A 21,045-nucleotide genomic window follows, 5' to 3' on the forward strand; every position below is an offset into this window, starting at 1 on the left:
AATGGGAGTATGTGTAAAAAGTCTCACCTTTGAAAATAACTAAAACAAAGGGGAGATTCTCCGTTCAGTTGCATTTTTTTGAAAAAAATTGTAGATAAGCAAACGTACTCGGTATGATAACTGTCAACTTGTACATCACGGTATACCTCGAAACCAGTATATCAATGCAACCCTAATGTGTAGAGAAAACAAAAGGAGACAGAGCAGCAGTTTATTTTGGTTTGTCAGACAATTAAAAAGCCACTGGTGTGGCAGTGAAAGAATCACAAACACTCCTTGTCTGTCTGCGGCTCTACGAGCTGATTCTGCATTTCCCTCCTCTATGATAAACTGAGGGCTTCAGCTAAACAGCAGGCTGTCGATAATTCTACAGGGAGCCGCACCTTGTAAGCACATTTCATAGCTCATTAAAAAAAACAATATAGTCACCTCCAAGGTTGACTGTAAGACCTCAGACGCTTGTCGTCGTTCCCCAACATGAAGCCACAGTGTGTGAACTGATCAACAACACGCAGTGCTGAGCCACTGTAGAGTGCTGAGGTAAATAAAACTGCAGATTGAAGGAGTGTTTCTGTCAGATTTAGCACCAGTATAAATGGTTATGTTCTTATTTTACTTGACAACATAATGACTGAACCACTGCAGGAAGCTAAAACACTCTGAGATAGACAAAAAAGCAAAGTGAAAAAGCATCCATAAATACAACTGTGGCTCCAACATGTGTTCAGCAACAAAAGCCTTATTGTTCTTGGTCAATTTGAAAACCAAACCATACCACTCAAAACGCTCTCAGCCACAAATGACATTTTAAAACAACAAAGGAAGTGGCTGCTGAGCTTGTTTTTTGAAGTGGGCAAAGTGATGTGGTAAATTAATTTCAAGCAGAGTGGCTCTGTGTTTGTTACTGTCGCCTCAGAGCAGGAAGGTCCTCATTTCAAACCCCATCAGGGCTGACTGAGGCCTGTACATGTTTCCTCCCACACCAAAGACATGAATGTTTCAGTAGGTGTGAGAAGTTCTTCTGTCAGCGCTCTGGGGCAAGACTAGGGTCGTCCCCTGGTGCCTTACTGTAGCCGCCCACTGCTCCTTAACAGAAGAGCTTTAAATCTAGACAATAACCAATCCAGTCACCAGAACAAATGTTGGCACTGCACATCTCTGCAAACCCCTGGGTACATACAGATATGTAGAAACTTTCAGTCCTAAATTTTATCTTGTGACAATGCTGTGGTTAGGTTCAGGCACAAAAACCATTTGGGTAGAGTTAGAAAAACATCACGTTTTGGTTTTAAATACGCAGTTTGGACACTAAAAATGCGGCAGAAAATGTCCTGAACATCTGTTAAAATGTACCTGCTTTTGTAGTTTGTTGGTTTTGAACAGCCGTCTCACCCCCATCCACCATCCCCTCCTCCTGCTGATGACAAATTCAGCTCATGTACAAGCAATCTGAACTTCATCACTTTAGAAATGTTGATATGACAGCCTATGTATGAAACATACAAATGTAACACATCTGTGCGTACAAGGCCAACATTTTATCCTGGCGTCTGGGCTGGTATAATTTACATTTTGGGAATAAAGTAGCAGCAGCATCTCACAGACTGAGAGAGCCTTTAGGCACAGAGATAAAACTGAAATGTATCTTCTTATCTGACAGACAAAATTAGCGATTAGCTGGTGAACAGTCGAGCTTAACCGCTAAAGAAATGTAACATTGCATCATATTACATCATATCGCTGATTTAAATCCCTACAATTATTCACTGAGTTTAAAAAATGAATGATCAGAATGTATTTTTCTGTGATTTTTATAATACAATATTTGATCATCTTTCTCAGGATACATACATGTGTTTGTACTTCGTTTGTCTTTTTCTGAGGACTCTCATTATGCCTTTCATAGTCCCTAATGATCACAGACATATGTGTGTACTAACCACATCCTTTACCATAACATTAGCTTAAACCTAAATATGATGTTAATCCTGAAACAGCCTTTTGAGGAAGTGGGGTTCACTCAAAACATCCTCTTATTTTAGGTCAAAACTAAATTTGATCTTCATAAAGGCAAGCAGAATTACACACACACACACACACACACACACACACACACACACACAGCTGCTGTGTTTCCATAACGGTCATCTCTTTAACGGCTTCCCTCCTCTGTAGATTTTATCAGAGGGATTTTATGTGCAGCCAGTAAAGTGTGTATGTGTGTGTGCATGTGTGTGCACGTGCACGTGTACGCAGACCGGCTGGATAACAGGAGGAACAAGACTGGTTGTTGAATGCAATCAAACAACCCCCCCCCCGGACACACACACACACACACACACACACACAGTGTACACCAAAGAGATCCATTTGATGACTAACTGCCACTTGTTGAATGATATTACTGTTTGCCCTGTGGCCAGTGTGTGTGTGTGTGTGTGTGTGTGTGTGTGTGTGTGACTAAAGAAACAGTCAAGAAACCCTTGCTCCCTCTGCCTCCGCTGTCCTCATTCCATCCTCTCTCTATCAAACACACACTCTCTTTAACACATACACACATGTACGCACACACTCACGCACACACATGCACTTTCTCAGCCCAGCAGCACCCTGACTGAATGCTAATTACATCCTATAGCTCTGTTGCTGGGTGAAACCACAGCTTCAATGGCGTTAAATTCCTACACGTTTCCCTTTAACGTAGAAGAACAATACAGCATTTATGAGAAGTCAATGGCTGACAAAGAAAAGATGAAGAGGAGGGAGGAGGAGGTGGAGGAGGGGAGAAAAGGACCCATAAAGCTGTGGTGGTGAAAACATCCCATTAATAAAAGCAGTTTTCTCTTTGGAATATTGATGCATCAGTGTTAATCGATAACCTTTTCTGTCTGATTGGATCCACATAAACCTCGGGGAGCTTTCAGCCAACGCACATTAACAACTCCTCTGTGTTTTAATAAACAAGCACTGATGTTGAAGTGCACTGTTAATCTGCTAGAGAGGGACACAAATGAAATGCAAAAAACATCATTTTGGTTAAAGTGGTAATCTGCGAGATCTTCATATTTCATCTCCATATTTATTACTCAGTTCTTACTGCTGTCATGTTTCCGCACCACACCGCCCAGAGCTGCCTGTCAAACACTGCGGGCCGGATTTTGACAACATCTTCCTTTGATTTCCTGTTGCCGGAATTTATGTCCCATGTAATTAAGCCCCTGGGGACTATACAGCACCAGGCTGTACATTATATGTATATAGTGACAACAGTCGAAATTACATCACCATTGTAAAGAAGTGGCTGTAAGATTGTTAAGATAATCTGTTCAGTTCCATGTACTTGTACTGTCACACCAGGGGGTTCATTAAAAACAGAACATTCATTATGAGCTCTATTAGCATTTCTTTGTATTTGTGCCATTAAAGTGTGCAGAGAGTCCGCTGACTCAGTCAGTGCTTCAGATTAAAGTTATTTCTGTAAGTGGACTTCCTCAAAATTAAATAACAATATATATTGCGGTTATTTCCTTTCAGAAAGACACATATGTTTTCTTATTTGACGCCACAGTCAGCAGGACAGTGCCTTCCAAAGCCAATATAAACCACTTAAAAACAAAGAAAAGCCTTTTCTGATCTGACATAACCATGGTTAAAGTTTGAGTTAGGTTTAGGCACAAAAAAGACATGTTTATGGTTTGGGTTAAAATGAATACTTAGTTAAGGTTAGGGAGTGGCTGTGATCATTGGTAAAAGAAAGGAACAGGGGGTTCCCAGGTCAAAGTTGGACCTCTTGTCAGCCCATAAGACAAAAGCAACGCTCTATAATTCGTATGTAATCGTGAGCCAGAAGGCTGTAATCACGTGACCCATGCGGTACAGGCTGTCAGGAGTAAAGGAGGACGTCAGGGTACAATGTATAAAGAGCGACAAAGTCCACGTAGCAAAGTAGTCAGGGTCGTGGACAAGACAAACAAACACAGGACTTTGACCCAGGACACTGCTGTTTGTGTCAAGTGTGAAACCAAAGGTCATCGTTGAGTTATTTTAAGCTACATACTCAATGATTTTTTTCCTAAACCCAACCAAACAGGGGTGTGACTATCATACGAAGAGTTGTAAGAGGATATTTCGACCCACGCCCCCTCTTTCCTCCAGACAAGAGGCATCATTGCTTCTGATTCTAGAGGACATTTTCAGGCATTGTTCTGTCGCTACTTTTCTGTTGCAAGCTAGCTAGTTAGCTATGAAAGAAGATAACGCTGCCATCCTTTTGTGACGAGCTGTTTTAGCGTTTAGCTTCTTTTTACTATATGTTGTTAATTCAGTCACATGGATGATATTGGAATGCAACAAAAGCCCCTCAAGATCAAAACCCTTTTTTGAAAAATAAAAATAAATCCAGTTGTCAAACGCTTAGCAACAGTTTTCTTGCTACTTAAAGGTGCTAAACTGGTCATTTTTTAATGTAGTGTTGATGGATATTGTTGTCCTAGAATTCAGTATGCAATTTAAAGAGAAGGAGCTGCTCACTGTACAGCTGGAAAAAAGATGAAATATCATAGACGCTGGTGCAAAGGCTCCAGTGACAGCTCGGAAAACCTATAAGTGAATAAATAAGTCCCCTGTAAAACGTCTTGGCTGAGGACTGAAGTTTTCATATTGGAAGTTGGCAAAGGAGTGTGAAAGTTAATTAGTTTCATGTCTTGAATCATTTCTCTTACAGCACATTAATTAGTTTTATGCTAACTGTCCAAATACTGCACTCAGCATAACAGTGTTAGCATCAGGAAGGTGTGTTTTGACCAGTGAGTGGAAAAACTGTGATAAACTGGATTAAGGTTGAACCACTAATTACAGTAGAAAACATTTTATTGTAAATCAAATGATTGTTATCATAGTCAAATAACATAAAAAAGAGTCTTGGGAACCTGTCTCCCAATGTAAAGCATTTTACCCGCAATTTGTGTGTCATCTTTGACTCTGAGCTCTGTTTCAACATACAGATACCCAGGGTTATGCAATCGTGCTTTCTTCAAATTAGAAACATTTTGCAAACCTTTTTATCTCAAGCAGACCTTGAAAAAGTCATCCATTCTTTCATCACGTCACATCTGGATTACTGTAATTCGCTGTATTCAGGGCTCAGCTAAAAGGCTACTTCCTGTCTCCAGCTTGTTCAAAACTTCGTTGTAGGACTTTTAACTAACTCCGAGAGACAAGACAATATAACTTCCACCCTTGCAACGCTACACTGGCGACCTGTTAGGTATAGAATTTATTTTAAACTTTTACTAATTACTTTCAAAGCCCTACATGGCCTTGCTTCTACATACATTATAGATTTACTTACCCCCTATGAGCCTAGCTGCTGCCTGCACCTTCTTAAAAAAGGAATCCGGGCATTTTCCATTAGAGCCTCACAGCTGTGGAACTCCTTACCTGAGGAACTTAGGTTAGCAAACTCAATGTCTTTGTTTAAAACACTCCTCAAATCATACTCTTAAGGGAAGGCTTGTTTGCGTTTGTCTAGTTTCTGTCTCTCTTTTATCATGATTTTTATTACATGCTCTGTTTTATCTGGTCTTAGCCTATGTTCAATGTTTTTTATGTGTGTTACTGCTGTTTTATCTTGATGGTGTATACTATTTTATCTGTCCCATTAAGCACTTTGTAATTGTGTTTTGAAAGGTGCTACACAAATAAAGTTTATTTATATATTTATATTTCAATGAAATTGAGAATTAGATGAAAAATGGTGAAGTGTAAAAAATAACAAAGGAAAAACACACAGTACAAGGGGAACTATTAAGAATTAGGTGTACAAAGAGAAGAAGTAATGCACACAGACAAAGACACACACATTTAAACATGAATTGGCGCATGGTGGAGCTCAGGGAGCCATTGGGTAGAGTGAGAGTGGGCAGTACAGAGGGGCATTGTGGGACTCAGCTGCACACTGGCACTGGTTCAAACACACACACACACACACACACACACACACACACACACACAGACATACAGATATACAATCACACACACATTCACACTCTTCATACGCACACAGGCTTACGGTAAATACACACAATTACAAATTGTGTTCAGAGAGATTTTGCAGATGAACAGTTCAAGAGTGAATCATCTCACAGACACAAACAGTGAAAGAAGATACACACACAGACACCCACTGATATAATTACAAACCTCGTTTTTATATCCTCAAGATATGGATCTTTCATGCGTGAAACAAATAATTGTTCTCGTCAGCAGTAAGTCAAGGGATAATCGACTAACTGAAGAGCTTTTTTTAAAAGACAGATAAGTTATGTTACTGTACCACCTGGTTTAAGTCATTTGGGCACAGAAAATACCAAGTCATATCATCACCACATTGTGCTGTGCTTTAAAATCACCTTTTTTCCCATATAATCAAATGAAAGTCGTACGACAATAGCATTAGGTTTCTCTGGGTTGTCACCACTTTGTGTATGTTCTTATGTCCTTTTTGAGGTGGGACCAAATCAAGTACAGAATACATGATGTAATGATTGTGAATAATACATGAACTAGTCCATACCCATTGAGTGCACGGTTGCCCACGTACAGATTCACATGGTGTGTGTTTGTGATACATGTCATAGGAAAAGATTAAATAGTCAACTGAACCCATTAAGAAGAGCAATGTATTCAGACAGAGTTTTTGTGAATTTGACAGTACGATTGCAGCCACAACGATCTGTCACATTTTAGCCATTTTTCTGTTGTTATAGCGCCACCCAGTTGCCAATTAGAGTTAAATTTCTGCAGTCACCTTGAGGCGTCCTGTTCTACATATCTAAGTTTAGTAAAAATCGATATGGCGGTTAGGCCTAGATAAGAAATTAGCTCTTTAGCGCCCCCATTTTGTTTGACGGGGTCAATAATGGAGGGGTCCCCTCAGATTATGTGTGGTCATATGCCTACAAAGTTGCGTGGTGATCGGTGAAACCCTTGAGATGTTATACACCTTTATGTGATGAGCCACGCCCTCCGCAATATTCATTGCCTTATAGAAGCTCAGTTTTAGTAAGTTTTCCAACTTTTGCCAAGAGGGAACTTTAGATATTGGTCCCTAGATTATGTTCACCGAGTTTCATGCAGATCGGTCAAACTTCCTAGGAAGAGATCGATTTGAAGTGTTTTTCAAAAAATTCAAAATGGCGGAAAATCTATATAACCAGAAGTTATGGGTTCTTGAGGCAAATTTGTTCCTCATGAGGAGAGGCATCTCTGTGCAAAGTTTCATGTCTCTGTGACATACAGGGCATGAGATATGCCCATTCAAAGCTGGCAATTTCAATCGGTTGCTATAGCGCCCCCCTTTGGCCAATTGATGTAATATTGCTTCATTCACATCCTCCCATGACCCTCTACCACTGTGCCAAATTTCACATGGATTGACCAAGTCAGTGAGGAGAAAAACATGGAACAGCCACACCCACAGACAGAGTTTTCGTCATTATATAGTAAGATTAGAGCCTACTCTCACTAATTGTTAACATAAAAGTAAAATCTATGAACACAAAACTGTTAAATCATCAGATACTAAAGACCCTCTCCCACTACATTAAATCACTATTGAGGTTAATGGGGCCTGAGTACATTTATGAGCTGTTGAGTGATTGATTTAACTCAAGCATTTTTCTCTAAAACAGAATATATCCATTTACTCAGCTCCCGGTGGGAATCATTAAAGTTTCATTTCATCAAATCTAATACAGCCTTTTAGAATAAAAGCCCTCATAGTCAGTGTCAGTGGAACCAAAGCAATCATTTTGAAGTTTAAATTGATGTTTATTAAAGCAATTGACCTCTTTTATATTCTTTTTTTTTTTTCATAACCAAAAGGCACTGATTGAGCATGATGCAGCAGGCGATCGTCTGCCCAGTATTGTTTTCTTGTTTGTTTGTTTTTAGTGTGCAAGTCACCTGAAGCTTTAGGATCATACAAAAACTGAAGAAATATTTTCAGCTGCATCTGTGCTGCAGTTGCCAGACAAATTTCCTGAAAAACTGTGCATTAAAAAGTACTGCACATTTTTGTTTGAGTCTCTCTGCCTTGATAAAAAATTGCTTGATGCCTAGCTGTATTTGCATTGCACACTAATGGTGTATTTGTCATGGAAAAAAGAGACAAATGATACTGCTTGTAATTCAGCATAGAAAAAATACATTACCAGATACCCTCATAGGTTTGTATATTGCAGCACGAGTCAGAGATGGCCATCATTACAGCTCAGAATATGAAGCTTTATGCCTTTTTTATTGCTGCCCAGTTCATAAAAGTTGGAAGGCAATATTTCCAGGACAAAAAGCCCATCCAGAATGTCAACTGCTGGTCCAAAAACTATAACAAGGAAAAGAAATGAACACCATGGTTTAATACTGGCTCTCAGTGTGTGCTTTGACTTCAGCTATTTGTCATCAGGACATTAAACCCAGATCTGGAACGCTGACTGTCGGGGATGCACCGAATTCAGGGCCGATATTGGTGTTTAAAGTAATATTTGGACGACAGCTGATACCTATTTGTGTGTATGTGTGTGTGTGTTTATTTTGTTTTTCTTTGTTGTGTTTATTCCCCCTTTCGTGCTAGGGAAACAAAGAAGTATTCATGATATAAAGAAAATAGCTAAAATTAAATTAAATTACGCTATCTTAGAATGAGCACAGATTCAATCATACAAATTTATGAAACAACCTTTAATATAACCTCACACGATAAACATACATACTATATATATCATAATACCCTTTCTAATATCTATTGTACATTACTGTTAAAACATCAACAAATTTCTCCTTCAAACAACTTCAGTATTAAAGTCAAAAAACAAAGTTTTGCAAGACAACATTTGAACCCATTGTGAGGAATTTATTTACTTAAGCCCAGTTCTCATTTTTACCAAAAAGAGCTTGAATGCATCATAATGTAACTCAATGCAACCGCCATTAGTTTCGGAGGCTGCTAACAGCTAACATTAAATAGTTCTCCTCCTGCTGATTCCAAACACAGATTTGTTGATCACAATGTAGCATGATCAGGGAAAAAACACGAGTTCACTGCGTACTTTCATCCAGATGCCGTCTCTCGGAAGACCTCTGTTCATCCTAAACACTACTGTCCCAGAGGTGACGGAACACTGTTAGTCCTGAGCCCTGCTTTTAAGCCTGAATAAATTTGATGTGACACAACAACAAAGCATCAGCCACTGTCTTCAATAAATGCCATCTTTTTTGGCAATTGGCAGGTGGCAGTCAACAAGGCAAATTGGCAGATACTGATGTTTGGATGATAAACTAGTGCATCCCTACTGACTGTGTCTCTGTAGCACAACCACTTCATGTACCATCTAATGGACTTCAAACCAGCGATAACTAAAGCAAACAATATCACTAGGCTTGTTCTTGCACTTGTCTCATAATAAAGTCATTCTAATTTTGAATATTATAACGTTATAATTGCATGATCACCAGTAAACTGTAATTCAGTTATCAGATGGTGTTACTGCTTTTTGTTTCCTGTTGTGCTGTTTTCATATCAGACTCCAGGGAGTCGACTTTGCCCTACTTTGACTCTTTGACATTAGAAACTTTTAATGAATCAATCCCCTCAGGGGGGAACAATCAGACTTTCATAAGATCACATTATGTATAAAGATCATCTCCTTGCACTCCTCCAGAGTGCTGTTAATTATCTTTTGGGCTTTATTAGGTTAAAAAAAAGGTTCCTGTTGATAGAGATGACACAAAGTGTAGACTCAGCTAAAATCATTCATCATCAAAGTCATTTAACTGGTCCCGCTTGCAATGGCAGCGTTCCTGGAACATTTCTGACACTTGAAAATGAAGTGAAATAGAGCCAAGGTTCTATCTCTTTTACCTGAACAGAGATTAGTGACATGAAAAGCAATATCCCCTGATGACAGTTTAGAGGTTATTGTATCAGCTCTGGCTAATGGAGATCTGTTTACTGAAATGACTCATGACTCCAGCTTATGTACTTTATTTTGGGGGAAGATATGAGTCATGTCTTAGTGTCCTCTCATTTGAACCTTTTTATGAATAGTGTAAGTTCAGTTTAGGCCAGTCTTTGGACTTCCTTTCATCAGAAACAAGTTTGACTTTTCTGAAGACAATCAAACTCACATAATTCCGGATTCCAGCGTACCACATAATTAAAACAAAAGGAGCCCACTTACAATAGTATATGAAGCCAAATGAAGTATTCTCTTGTTTAGTCCATATCTGCTATATGTAAAGTGTTTTTCACAACATTACTGTTTTTCATCTACGAAGCTGGCACAAGCGTAAAGGAATTGTAAGATGCGCTGAGCCTAATTTCCTCCATCCCTCCCTCAGGTGGCGAAGGACGTGTCCATCCGTCTCCACAGCCAGCTGGACAGCGTGGAAAAGAAGAGGAGTCGTCTGGAGCAGGAGAACGAGGAGCTGAGGGTCCGACTGCAGGACCTGGAGGTCGCCAAACAGGTCCTGCAGCAGGAGATTGACAAGGTACGATCAGAATCTCGTAACTATGCTGTGTGAAGCCAGGAGAGGCCATAATGGGTTCAGCAAGGCTAGTTGGCCCACTGAACGGGTTAATTGCTGTTTGTCAAGTCTTGAGTATTTGATGTAGCTGTAAGGCTTTGTGTCTTGATGCAGAGTCAACAAAACAGTTTGTAGTTTTTGAGAATTCTGGGAGTTGTCTGTATGCAAGGAAGCTGTAGTATTGCATTTAGTTGTGTCATCTTTGTAGCAGTAGTTACCCAATTCACAATTCACTGCTGGGCTATTTAAAAACTTGTTGCAGAAGATTACTATGGTCTAAGTTCAGATTTAAGTGTCTGTTTGAGTTTGGACCAACCTGGAAATTTCAGCTAAACACTGAGGTTCAGGCAAATCCTTATTTAGCCTGTCGTCCTTTCAGCCTTTTGAAGAAAATACTGTTTACTGCACTCAGTTTTCCTGTGAGCCTCAGGAGAGCCCGTCTCTGCTCTCATCTAGTGTTGACTTTGTTTCTGCCACTCTGCTGCCACTCCAGGGACTTTCTTGTTAAACCAAGTGGAGCCAATAAAACAACGCAATGAAAAGGGAGAATAAGATTTGATGTCAGGGCCAGCCGAAGTGAAAATAAAATAAACAGAGTTGGCGTTGCACTCCTTTGAAAAGAAAATAAATTAAAAAATAAAGTGATTTTGGACCTAGATTCACTCCGAGTTAAGCAAGATCAACCTCTCCACTGTCTTCCCTCTGAACGGTCTAATCTGAGTGAAAAGCATAAAATGAGGCCCCGTCTTTCCACCCTTTTCTCTCTCACCCCACTGGTTCTGCTCATTGTCTCTTTTCCTCAGTGCCTGATGGGCTGATGCTCACGGCCTTGGCCCAGCACCAGGCTCCTGATGTGGGTCAGGGTTGGGTGGACGGCTGGCTCGCTGGCAGGAGATCTGGGTCTGTCTGCTCTGGCCTGGCTGGACTGTGTGTTCTGTCTATACAATTGCCAATTTGCTGTTTGTGGATGGCTGGAAAGATGGCTGTGAGAGACACTCAGTGTATCTTGGTGTTGACTTTACAGCAGTAGACAGTTTATTTAACTGGTTACTAAGTGGTTACTTTGTTGCCTTTCTTGTTCACTAATGATTGTAAAATGGAGAGCGAGGCTGATTGGTAAATATTTATTGGCACCATCACCTATAGTCATGATGTTTGGGTAGTGACCAAAAGAATGAGATTGCAGATACCAGCAGATACTTCACTTTCTCCTTCAACCATGCTGTATTGATAGTTTTATGTCATGCTTATTGACGGGTTAGCCTCAGTGCTGTACTTAATGTCTTAAGAATTTGGCACCTAGTTCGGCTAGTTGATTGCATCATATGTTTTGTGTTTGCATCATAGACTGTTTAAAAAGTAATGGACGTAGCCAACATGATGTCACCCATTGGTTTGTGGACTGTCGTCGTCTTGAAGCCTTGACTCTTGGAACTGGGAGTGACCATTTTTGGACAAGAGGATGAAGCTGTGGAGGAGCGGATCTGACTCATAGATTGTAGCACAGCTCACAGACAGCCTGTCACTCATATGTCCCCACCCTTAAATATGTGTAACTTTAAGCCTTAATAAAAAAGTAAGCGGGTGATATAAAAGCGGGAACCAAGCGGGTTATATAAAAATTCACATCCGTACAGTTGTCATGAGCATTGAAACAATCTATAGAAACCAAAACTGTTTGTACCAGGCTGTAAACATGTTTATTTCAGCTGTTAAGTTTGGCATTGTAGCATGGGGTCTACAGGGATTGACTCACTTCTGGAGCCAGTCCCAAGTGGCCGTTCAAAGAACTGCAGCTGTTGGCACTTCCATGTTGCCTTCATTTTTCAGCCCTGGAGCTTTGTGCTTCATTTGCATCACTAGTTCCAGAAGTGTACTCACTTCCAATTCCCATTTTAAAGTTGTTGTTTGTTAAATAAAATCCTCAACATTCTTCTGCACAGAAACACTGGAGTCTCTTACATAAATTGACAATACTATGAATTTCTGTTATGCCAATCAGTGTTGATTATTCTAGCATTGTTTCTGAAAAGTCATGTTTTTGCCTTTAGTTTGATGGACAGCCCTTAATACTACTATTATTATCAGCCATCAGTGCAGTGGTGAAGAATCCAGCCAGAGGGGTGAATCAGAGTGAAGTATTATTAGTATAATTTCTAACACGTTGTTGTTGTCGTTGGAATTTAAACTGCTGAGTGAATTTTGTACAAAGTGTAATCATTAGCTTGTTCTTGCTGTTAGCAGTGGATGAAACAGAAATTTAAGTTTGGTGCTTTGTTGTTTCTTAACAAAATGCCCCACAGGAGTTGTAGTTGTCTTTTTATGTACATGGCTTGCTTTGACTTTTTACTCAGAGGACGAGATGTTTTCTAACACAGTTGCTCATCCTTCATACTGACGATTCAGTGTCAATCTAAGCCTTGAATCTCCTTCTATTGACTGACCACATGACTGCCATGAAGGGCTCTCTGCTTGTTTGCTAACTGTCTGACTGACATGGTTTCATGAGCTGTGTTTGGGTGTGTTGTGTTGAGATACGCTAACCCTTCAGTGAAGGGGATTCTTCGCATAGCTGATATGATTCAGGGAGCTGTGTTTGTGTGTGTGCTCATCCACACAGGAATGTCTCACTCAGCTGTGTCTCAACTTTGATCATAACAGTACAAAGAGGAGAATTAAAGTACATCCCAGAAACTGGAGAGATGGCAGCGATAAGAAAAACAAGAAAAAGACCTTTAGATAGACCATGGATGGAGAGGCGATAAAGACATAGGTGTAAAAAAAAAAAAAAAAAAAGACCAGTAAACTGGACAAAAAGGCAGAGACACAGAAGAGCACACAGACAATGGAGGCTTTGGTGATTCACAGGTGTAAAGGAGGTTTGTGAATTATTGATTGTGTCCTGGTGGCGGCTGCAGCCTCCAGTCTGCACTGATATTGATGTTCTTCACAAAGCAGAGCTATGCTGCGTAGGGCTAGACCTTTAGTTTGCTGCTGCAGGCCGATGGTATTTTACTGGGAACTAGAGAGGGATTAGTTTCTGCAAACCTAACGATCTTTATGCTGTATGCACAAAAACTAAAGGAGAAACATTACAATAACCTTCATTAGAAAGTGCATGTATATAACAGCAGTATTTTTATCTAGAAATGAACTGATTTTGGTCAGGAATTTTTGCCCTTGTAAATGTGTAACCAAGCACCTAGTAGCACAAATCATAATTTAAATATACAATTTCTAAAATGGTACTTATTAAAGGATCAACAGCAAAACCAAAGCATCTTTGTAGACAACAAAGGGATGGGATGATACACATTTTTATCATGGATCGCGATAAAAAAAAACACTCAATAAGTTCATCATAGTGAATTTCCATTATCATGACAATTGTTAATATCCAGCAGCACCCAAAGAGACTGCTGGGCACCCAACAACAAGAGACACTGCAAAAACAGGCTGCATACACACCAGCCTTAAAAATCCTTAAAACCTGTATCAAGGATCAGTAAATTTCACATCAAAAGATATGATGACATTGTAATATTGATTGTTTTTCGCTAAAAAGGATGTTCACTAAAGAAAAGATGGGTGTCCTGTCTGTGATGTAATAAAAATATTTGTTTCTTCACAAAATGTAATGTTTCAGTGCCATTCTAAGAGTTTTGAGCTCATTTGGTGATTATCGTAATATTTTGAATCACTGTTATTTTGGCCAGAATAATAGTGGCATGAATTTATTTATATCATCCCATGCCAAATGCAAAACATGTTAGTAAGGAATTGTAATGTGACGTAGTGTGTAGGGGTCTAACAGTTAACAAAATGTAAGGTTTAGTTCAATGGGACACAGTGGTGTCACGGTTTGGTATGTTTTCAATACAGCAAAAAGGTAGAAATCTCCTTGATTTTAAAAGTTCTGTTTCTGAAATGAAAGAACAATGTATTCATTTTATAGAAACTATCATCATAATTTGGGCTTTTGTTTTTTGTTTTGAATTACAGTCTGGTTAATATGGGCTTGTGAAGGAAAATTGTTACGGGGCTCAGTTACATTGAGCATGTTCGTCAAAGCCTATGTTTTTCACTGCATAGTCGGGTCTCATATCCGTGGCAATAAATGTAACGTCATTAATTGCCGAAAGGATTTCTTTCTCCCCTGTTTGAATCAGTTGGGAATGGCTGCCTTAATGCTGCGGGAATAACGTTTGCATGTAGTGTTTCTGTTGCTCACACATTGGGGTGAAGTTGGCACGCTACATGGCGTAAATGAGATGTGACATACCTTTGTTTGTTTATTTTCATCCACCTCTCTTTCTCTCTTGCCCCTGCCCTCATAATTCACAGACAAAACCAAAGTGGCTCCAAATGTCAGACCTGTAGGCTATTCGAGGGTCTTCTACTTCTGGTCTAGTAATGGTGTCACAGGTGATAATAACCATCTTGCAATGAGCTGTGTTTCACTGGAGTAGAATGTTATGGTTTGGGGGGGGCAGACATCATGTTGCCTTCTCCATCTTGTTGGCTGCCTTGTTGTGCTTAAACAGGATGCGTTCAGGTACAGTATTAAGTGTAGGTCACCCACCTTTTTGCTGCAATCAGAGCCCAGCACACAATGAATGTAGTTAGACATATAAATTGGAAGAAAATGGACCTAAAAAGATGAAAAATGTGCTTTAGGTCTTGTATACAAGAGTATGACCAGAGTAAGCTGTTACGCAGCCTCTGTAGACAGCTTAATTTGTTTTTCTAAAATAAATGTGCATCTGTTTTGTCAAAAGTGTGTGAGACGGACAACTAAAAAACATGGCTTTTCGTGTGAACACACTGTTAGTGTTTTGTCTCAGATTTGAACACAGATTGTTATGTTGTATGTGCAGTGGTTGCTTTCTGTGAAACCATGTGCTACTATAATATACTGTGTTATTGTAGTATTTGTATATTTAGCACACGGGGACCAACACACACTTAACTGAGTACACACAGATCTCTATTGTTTACCATCCTGTGGGTAAAGAGACAATCAATGCAATTAAGTGGAACGAGGAGAAGGGAGGTGTTCCCTGTCTTCTTAATTGTCTCTGTCCTGCTCTCCTTCTCTGCCATCCCTCCCTCCCTCTATCTCTCCCTATTTATTATCACCTTTCTCCCTCCTCTCGCTGCTGCTGCTGCATCCACAGAGACCCAAAGGAATGCTGATGCAGGGATTTCTTTATCCCGTCTCCCTCCTCTTTCAAAATCTCCTCTCTGCCTGTCTCCTCCCCCTGTCCTCCCCCTCTCATCACCCTCTCCCTCCTCCATACCAAAGCCTTTACTCCCTCACTCACTCATACCTCTCCATTTCTGTCTCGCCCCTCCTCTTGTCTCTCTCCTTTCCTCCTCCTGCTGCTGCAGTCATCTCTGAAACCATCGATCCGTTCCAGCTGTTTGACCTTTGAAGGAGGCAAGGTCAGATGTGATGGAGGGAGGGGGCGTTGGGTGGAGTTATAGAGGGATGTAGGTTAGCGAGTATAGAAGGAGGGAGAGGAATGATCTCTCTGTAGAAATCGAGGGGGGGGTAGCCTATATAGGGTGTGTCTTTTCCAGGTGTTTTGTCATGTGGAGGCGCGGAGGAAAGGATTGATTGAAGGGATGGAGGAGGAGGGGATGGTGGAGGAGATAATGGAGCTGAGTCTGATGTTGAGGGGATTTTGAAGGATGAGATGGAGGGTAGTCTTGTGGATTTCAGCAGCCTGTTGTGAGAAAAAGAGAAGCGTTTTCAGACAAACACAAGAGTACGCTGGTTTCTGATTCTGCAGGTATTGTTTTTGCTGTTTTTGGTTACTACCATTTCTGCTCTCTCTTTGTTGTGGCTGTGTGATACACGGTGTGCGGTGTAAACAGACAAATAACACCAGCCACAGTTTATGTGTGCTGAATTTTTTATGTTACTGTTTCACACGGGGTTGACTGTGCTGTGGTACATGATGTCCCTCTGCCTCATGAATAACTATGCGATGAAGGCCCACAGGAGGAGGAGTGATGGGTCAAAGAGGAGAATAAAGACGGTCAGGTCCTCGTGAGGTGATCATAAGCAGATTGAATGAACGACTTTGACCCTGCTCCAGCTGCCATTAACGTCTGCCCGATGTATCATTTTCTGTGTTGCTCACTCCCTGCAGTGACTGATGCAGATTTAACAGAAGACTTGACAACATGCACGTAATAGTTTCCTCATGCATTCTTGTTTCAATCTATATCCAGCACAGGATATGTACACAAAGGCTGTGATAGTCAGGATGTGTCTGCATGTTGACAGATAAAAAGTAAACTATTATTTTACCTTGTGTATATCTCATTATGAAAACCATAGTTACACATATTGTACATGAATTTAAATGGCAGCAATATCAAAATTATAAGCTTCTCTTTCTCTCTTAAAGCCACAAACCAGAGCAGGAAGTCTCAAACTTGTGATGTCACAGGGTATAAAGTCTGGAGCTGCTCCAGACGTTATTTGATGACATCACAAATTTGAGTTTTAGCACTCTCGTTTTTGGATTTGTTGAGAGTTGTTCTTGTTTACTAATGTTTTTGGACCATCTTAGACCATAGGAATAACATGTATGAATTTTGAAATGGACATAGTTCCCCTTTAAATGCATCAATTCAGCCGAAATGTGAATATTTTATGAACATTAGGCAATATAAAAAGTGCAACTGGAGTACACTGGACTGCTCTGGACTTGACTGGACTGGGCTGGGCTGGACTGGACTGGGCTGGGCTGGACTGGACTGGACTGGTTAGCATTGTTCAAAGTTCAAGTTCAAAAGGTTTTTATTGTGAGTTGCTATATGTGCAGGACATATGGAGAATTGAAATGCTGTTTCCCTCTCACCCAGTATAATGTCTTACAATTTAAGAGCTAAAAGAAAGCTAAATTGGAATAATAATAATACAGTAAGTACAATTAACTCTAGAAGATACTATAAACCAATGGACAATCAAGGTGATCACGGTGCATGTTAGAGCAGCCTATGGGATGTACATGTTGTCACCTCACAGCAAGGAGGGTTCCTGATCTGACCCAGGAGGTTCAAACCCTGGGGGCTGTGTACATGTTCTCCCTGTGTCAGCGTGGGTTTTTCTGTGGGTACTCCGGCTTCCTCACACAATTCAAAGACATGCAGGTTAGGTAACAGGTGACTGTAAATTGCCCATAGGTGTGAATGGTTGTCTGTCTCTGTGTGTCAGCCCTGTGATAGTCTGGCGCCCTTTTCAGGGTGAACCCTGCCTCTCACCCACTGACAGCTGGGATAGGCTCCAGCCCCTCACGACCCCCAACAGGATAAGCAGTTTCGGAAAATGAATCACTGACTATGCCTAATGTTTATTTGGTGGTCATGTGCAGTACAGTTTGCATCCCTTAAGGACTGAGCCTGTAGGCTGCACAATTAAATATCAACACTTTATGTTTTGTTAACTAGTTAGCTCCCATCACTGTTGTCTCACTGCCAGACAAAAAGCACTACACCTTTATGAATAGCAGCTCACACGGTGGCGAGCTGTTGTGCTGTGTTACCTGCCTGAATCCTGGTGTTTCTTTGTTCATAGACTGCAGTAGAAGTTGACCAGGAAAGCTTGTATTCCAGCTGTGGCCACACTGCCTCAAGGTGACTGAGCACAATAGAGAGCTTAAAAGAAGGAGAGGTAGACAGATGAAGGAATGTGAAATGTTGGAATACAAAGACGGACGGTAGGTTGGGTGAACTTGGAGTATTGCACTCAGATAGATGGAGAACAGGAGGAATTAACAGAGAACAAAGGGAGAAAAGAGAGAGAAGTAAGGCTGAGAGAGAGGCAGAGGGAAAAGAGAGGTAGTGGAGAGGGGGACTGTACCATGTGGGGTCTTTGCAGGAGGGCTGGCAGTCGAGGAGATAACAGCCTTAATTGGAAAAAAATCCTCAGTGACTTGAGGGCGAAGGGAAAAATGCAGCATGTCACTCGCTGATTCTCGTTTTTCATTCTGTCGCTTCTTTTCTTTCATTGGCTGTTTTCTTCTCTTTCTTTTCCACCCTCTGTTCTTTGTTTCTCTCGCAAGTAGATATACATATATACGTACTACCTCTCTCCTCCTCTTCGTGTGAGTTTTATTCCCATGTTTCCCGTGAAGGTCATTCTGGAGGTTTCTTTCTCCCTTTCTGTGTGTGTGTTTGATAGCATGGTGATTTAGAGTTAGTCTGTTGAGGATGATAAGGTCGCTCTGTCTGCTTGGGCACACACACACACACACACACACACACACACACACACACACACACACACCAGTATATAAAATGGACGTTTTTATGCTCTTTTTTTTCTCTCTTTGTCTTTCACACAGTCTTCCCATAACACACAGGAACACACCTGACACACACCTCTCTTTGTCATAAATGCAAATATGTTCAGAGAAATGGTGTGGCAAACCCTTTTGGCCAGAATGACCATTGATATTGGGTGATCCTACGAAACCATGTCAACATCCATTGATCACATTACTAGTTACTTCTTTTCTGCAGTATGTGGGCACGGCAGTGATTTGGTAAAGGTTAAGGAAAGATGGTCACTGTTAAAAAAGTGTTGTCAGCCTACGATTAAAAGCTTTTTTTTCGTGTGTGACCTCATCTCAAGTCTATTGGGCAAGAAAACAGACACTATGCGTCCATTTATTACCACATCTGGCATGTTGAATTCTGTAAAATGAAGGATAAAATGTTATGTTATAGGGTCAGAAAATTCTCCTACGTCTTGAGCAAAGTAAACCATTTTGCAAAGTTGAAAACAGGAATCTTTCTCATAGCTTGGAGATGCTTGGTTTTCACAGGATAGCAATTAGATACAATGGGCCACAAAACACAAAAGCAAACCTGGAGGAGAAAAATCTTTTTAGGGCACCTGCGCTAGGTGACAACCTGAAATAAATGGGTGCAGTTGCTTTCATCGATACACAAACCTCTGCCTCAGCTGCATAAAAGCATAAAAACTTTTGTCATATTTCAACTTTTTCTTTTTTTAATTTCCAGCATTTCCGCTCAGGTTCTTCCTAAGTGCCAATAGGAAATGCCCAAAAAAACAGGTGGAGGGAGATGCACTTAGAATATGTAGTGTGACAAAGTATGTGCTCTTTATAGTGCCCTTAAAAGATTCCCACAATTGTTAAAAATCGACTGTGATATATAGAAAAATTCATATAAATTGCTGATTCATAAGTGTCCCACATTTCAATTCACAGCTCATGAAGCAATGGGAGTGGTTTTGGACTCAGTATCTACCTCTGTGGAGGCTACATGGACTTTTCATTGCTCTCTCTCTCTCTCTCTCTCTCTCTCTCTCTCTCTCTCTCTCTCTCTCTCTCTCTCTCATATTCCCCAGTTACTGCTGAAGGAAACTGTTCCCTGTTATTTCTGACTTTCAGGAAGTGCTGCCTATTGTTTGTAGCGAGTTGAGGGATGTGGGGCAAGGGTAGCCTGAGACTTTGCAGTGTGCATTTTGTAAGTATGTCATGCATGTATGTGTATGTGCGTGTGTATTCCTTCTTTCTGAAAGCGAAGACAGGGCGTTGACTCACATGAAGGTTAGCCTGCAGTGTGTGTTAATGTAATTTAATGCCCACATTGACCTTTTGTATGTTTATTCCTGCATGCATGTGTGCAAATCTGGCAGCACGAGTATGTGCATGCGAGTGTGACGTCCATAAGCACAACAGAGCACGAGATACATTCGGGGTTAATGGAAGGTCAGTTAAGCTGTAAAGTTAGTGTGACTTTTTGAAGGTAAAACCAGGGTGTTTATATTTAAGGCCTCAATTAACCCGTTGAACCCGAGGCTGTTTCTGCTTGGTTTTCACTTCCGTTATTTACAAGCTCAGCAAGTTAGGCTGCCAAATGTACAGCAAAAAAATCTTCAAAATCTAATTTAAGACATGGTAGAAGATTATTTGTGCGGCATTAGTAGTGCAGTAGGACACACTGCTTGCTCTAGGGCTGCAACTAGGACTATTTTCATTACTGGTTAATCTGTCAATTAATCACTTAGTGGATAAAATGTTAGAAAATTGTGCAAAAAAAATTAATAAATCTCAACCTACTTTCATATATGCAGGGTTTCCACGGTCATGGAAAACCTGGAAAAGTCATGGAATTTCACAATAATGTTTTGCAAGTGATGGAATCAGTAAAAATCATTGAAAGTTTTGGAAAAGTCATGGAATCTTGTTGTAAATGAAATTCTTACAGTATTTTGCTGTGAATACTTTACAAAGTAATACAATGTAATTTCGGTAAATGTATTTTCTGTAGCTGTCGACCTAACGTAGCTCAAATGTGTGTCAGTGTGTGATGTTTCATTCACCATGATGTACGTTTTTCCATTTTCTCCCAGCGTTCCATCTCTCCTTGAATCTAACATGTCTGAAAAAAGGTGGGCAAGTGGGGCAAGAAAAA

The 21,045-nt window shown here is 40.4% G+C and overlaps 1 protein-coding gene across 2 annotated transcripts in view; it reads left to right on the top strand.

Moving 5' to 3' along the window:
• Positions 1 to 21,045, top strand: part of mtcl2 (microtubule crosslinking factor 2) — a 130,352-nt gene that overhangs the window by 18,361 nt on the left and 90,946 nt on the right. For both annotated transcript variants that reach the window (XM_033629063.2, XM_033629064.2), the window contains exon 4: positions 10,399 to 10,548. In XM_033629063.2, coding sequence (XP_033484954.2) covers positions 10,399 to 10,548 — 150 coding nt within the window. The remainder of the gene's footprint in view (positions 1 to 10,398; positions 10,549 to 21,045) is intronic.

This window comes from Epinephelus lanceolatus, chromosome 8 (assembly GCF_041903045.1).
Source record: "Epinephelus lanceolatus isolate andai-2023 chromosome 8, ASM4190304v1, whole genome shotgun sequence".
Lineage (NCBI taxonomy): Eukaryota > Metazoa > Chordata > Actinopteri > Perciformes > Serranidae > Epinephelus > Epinephelus lanceolatus.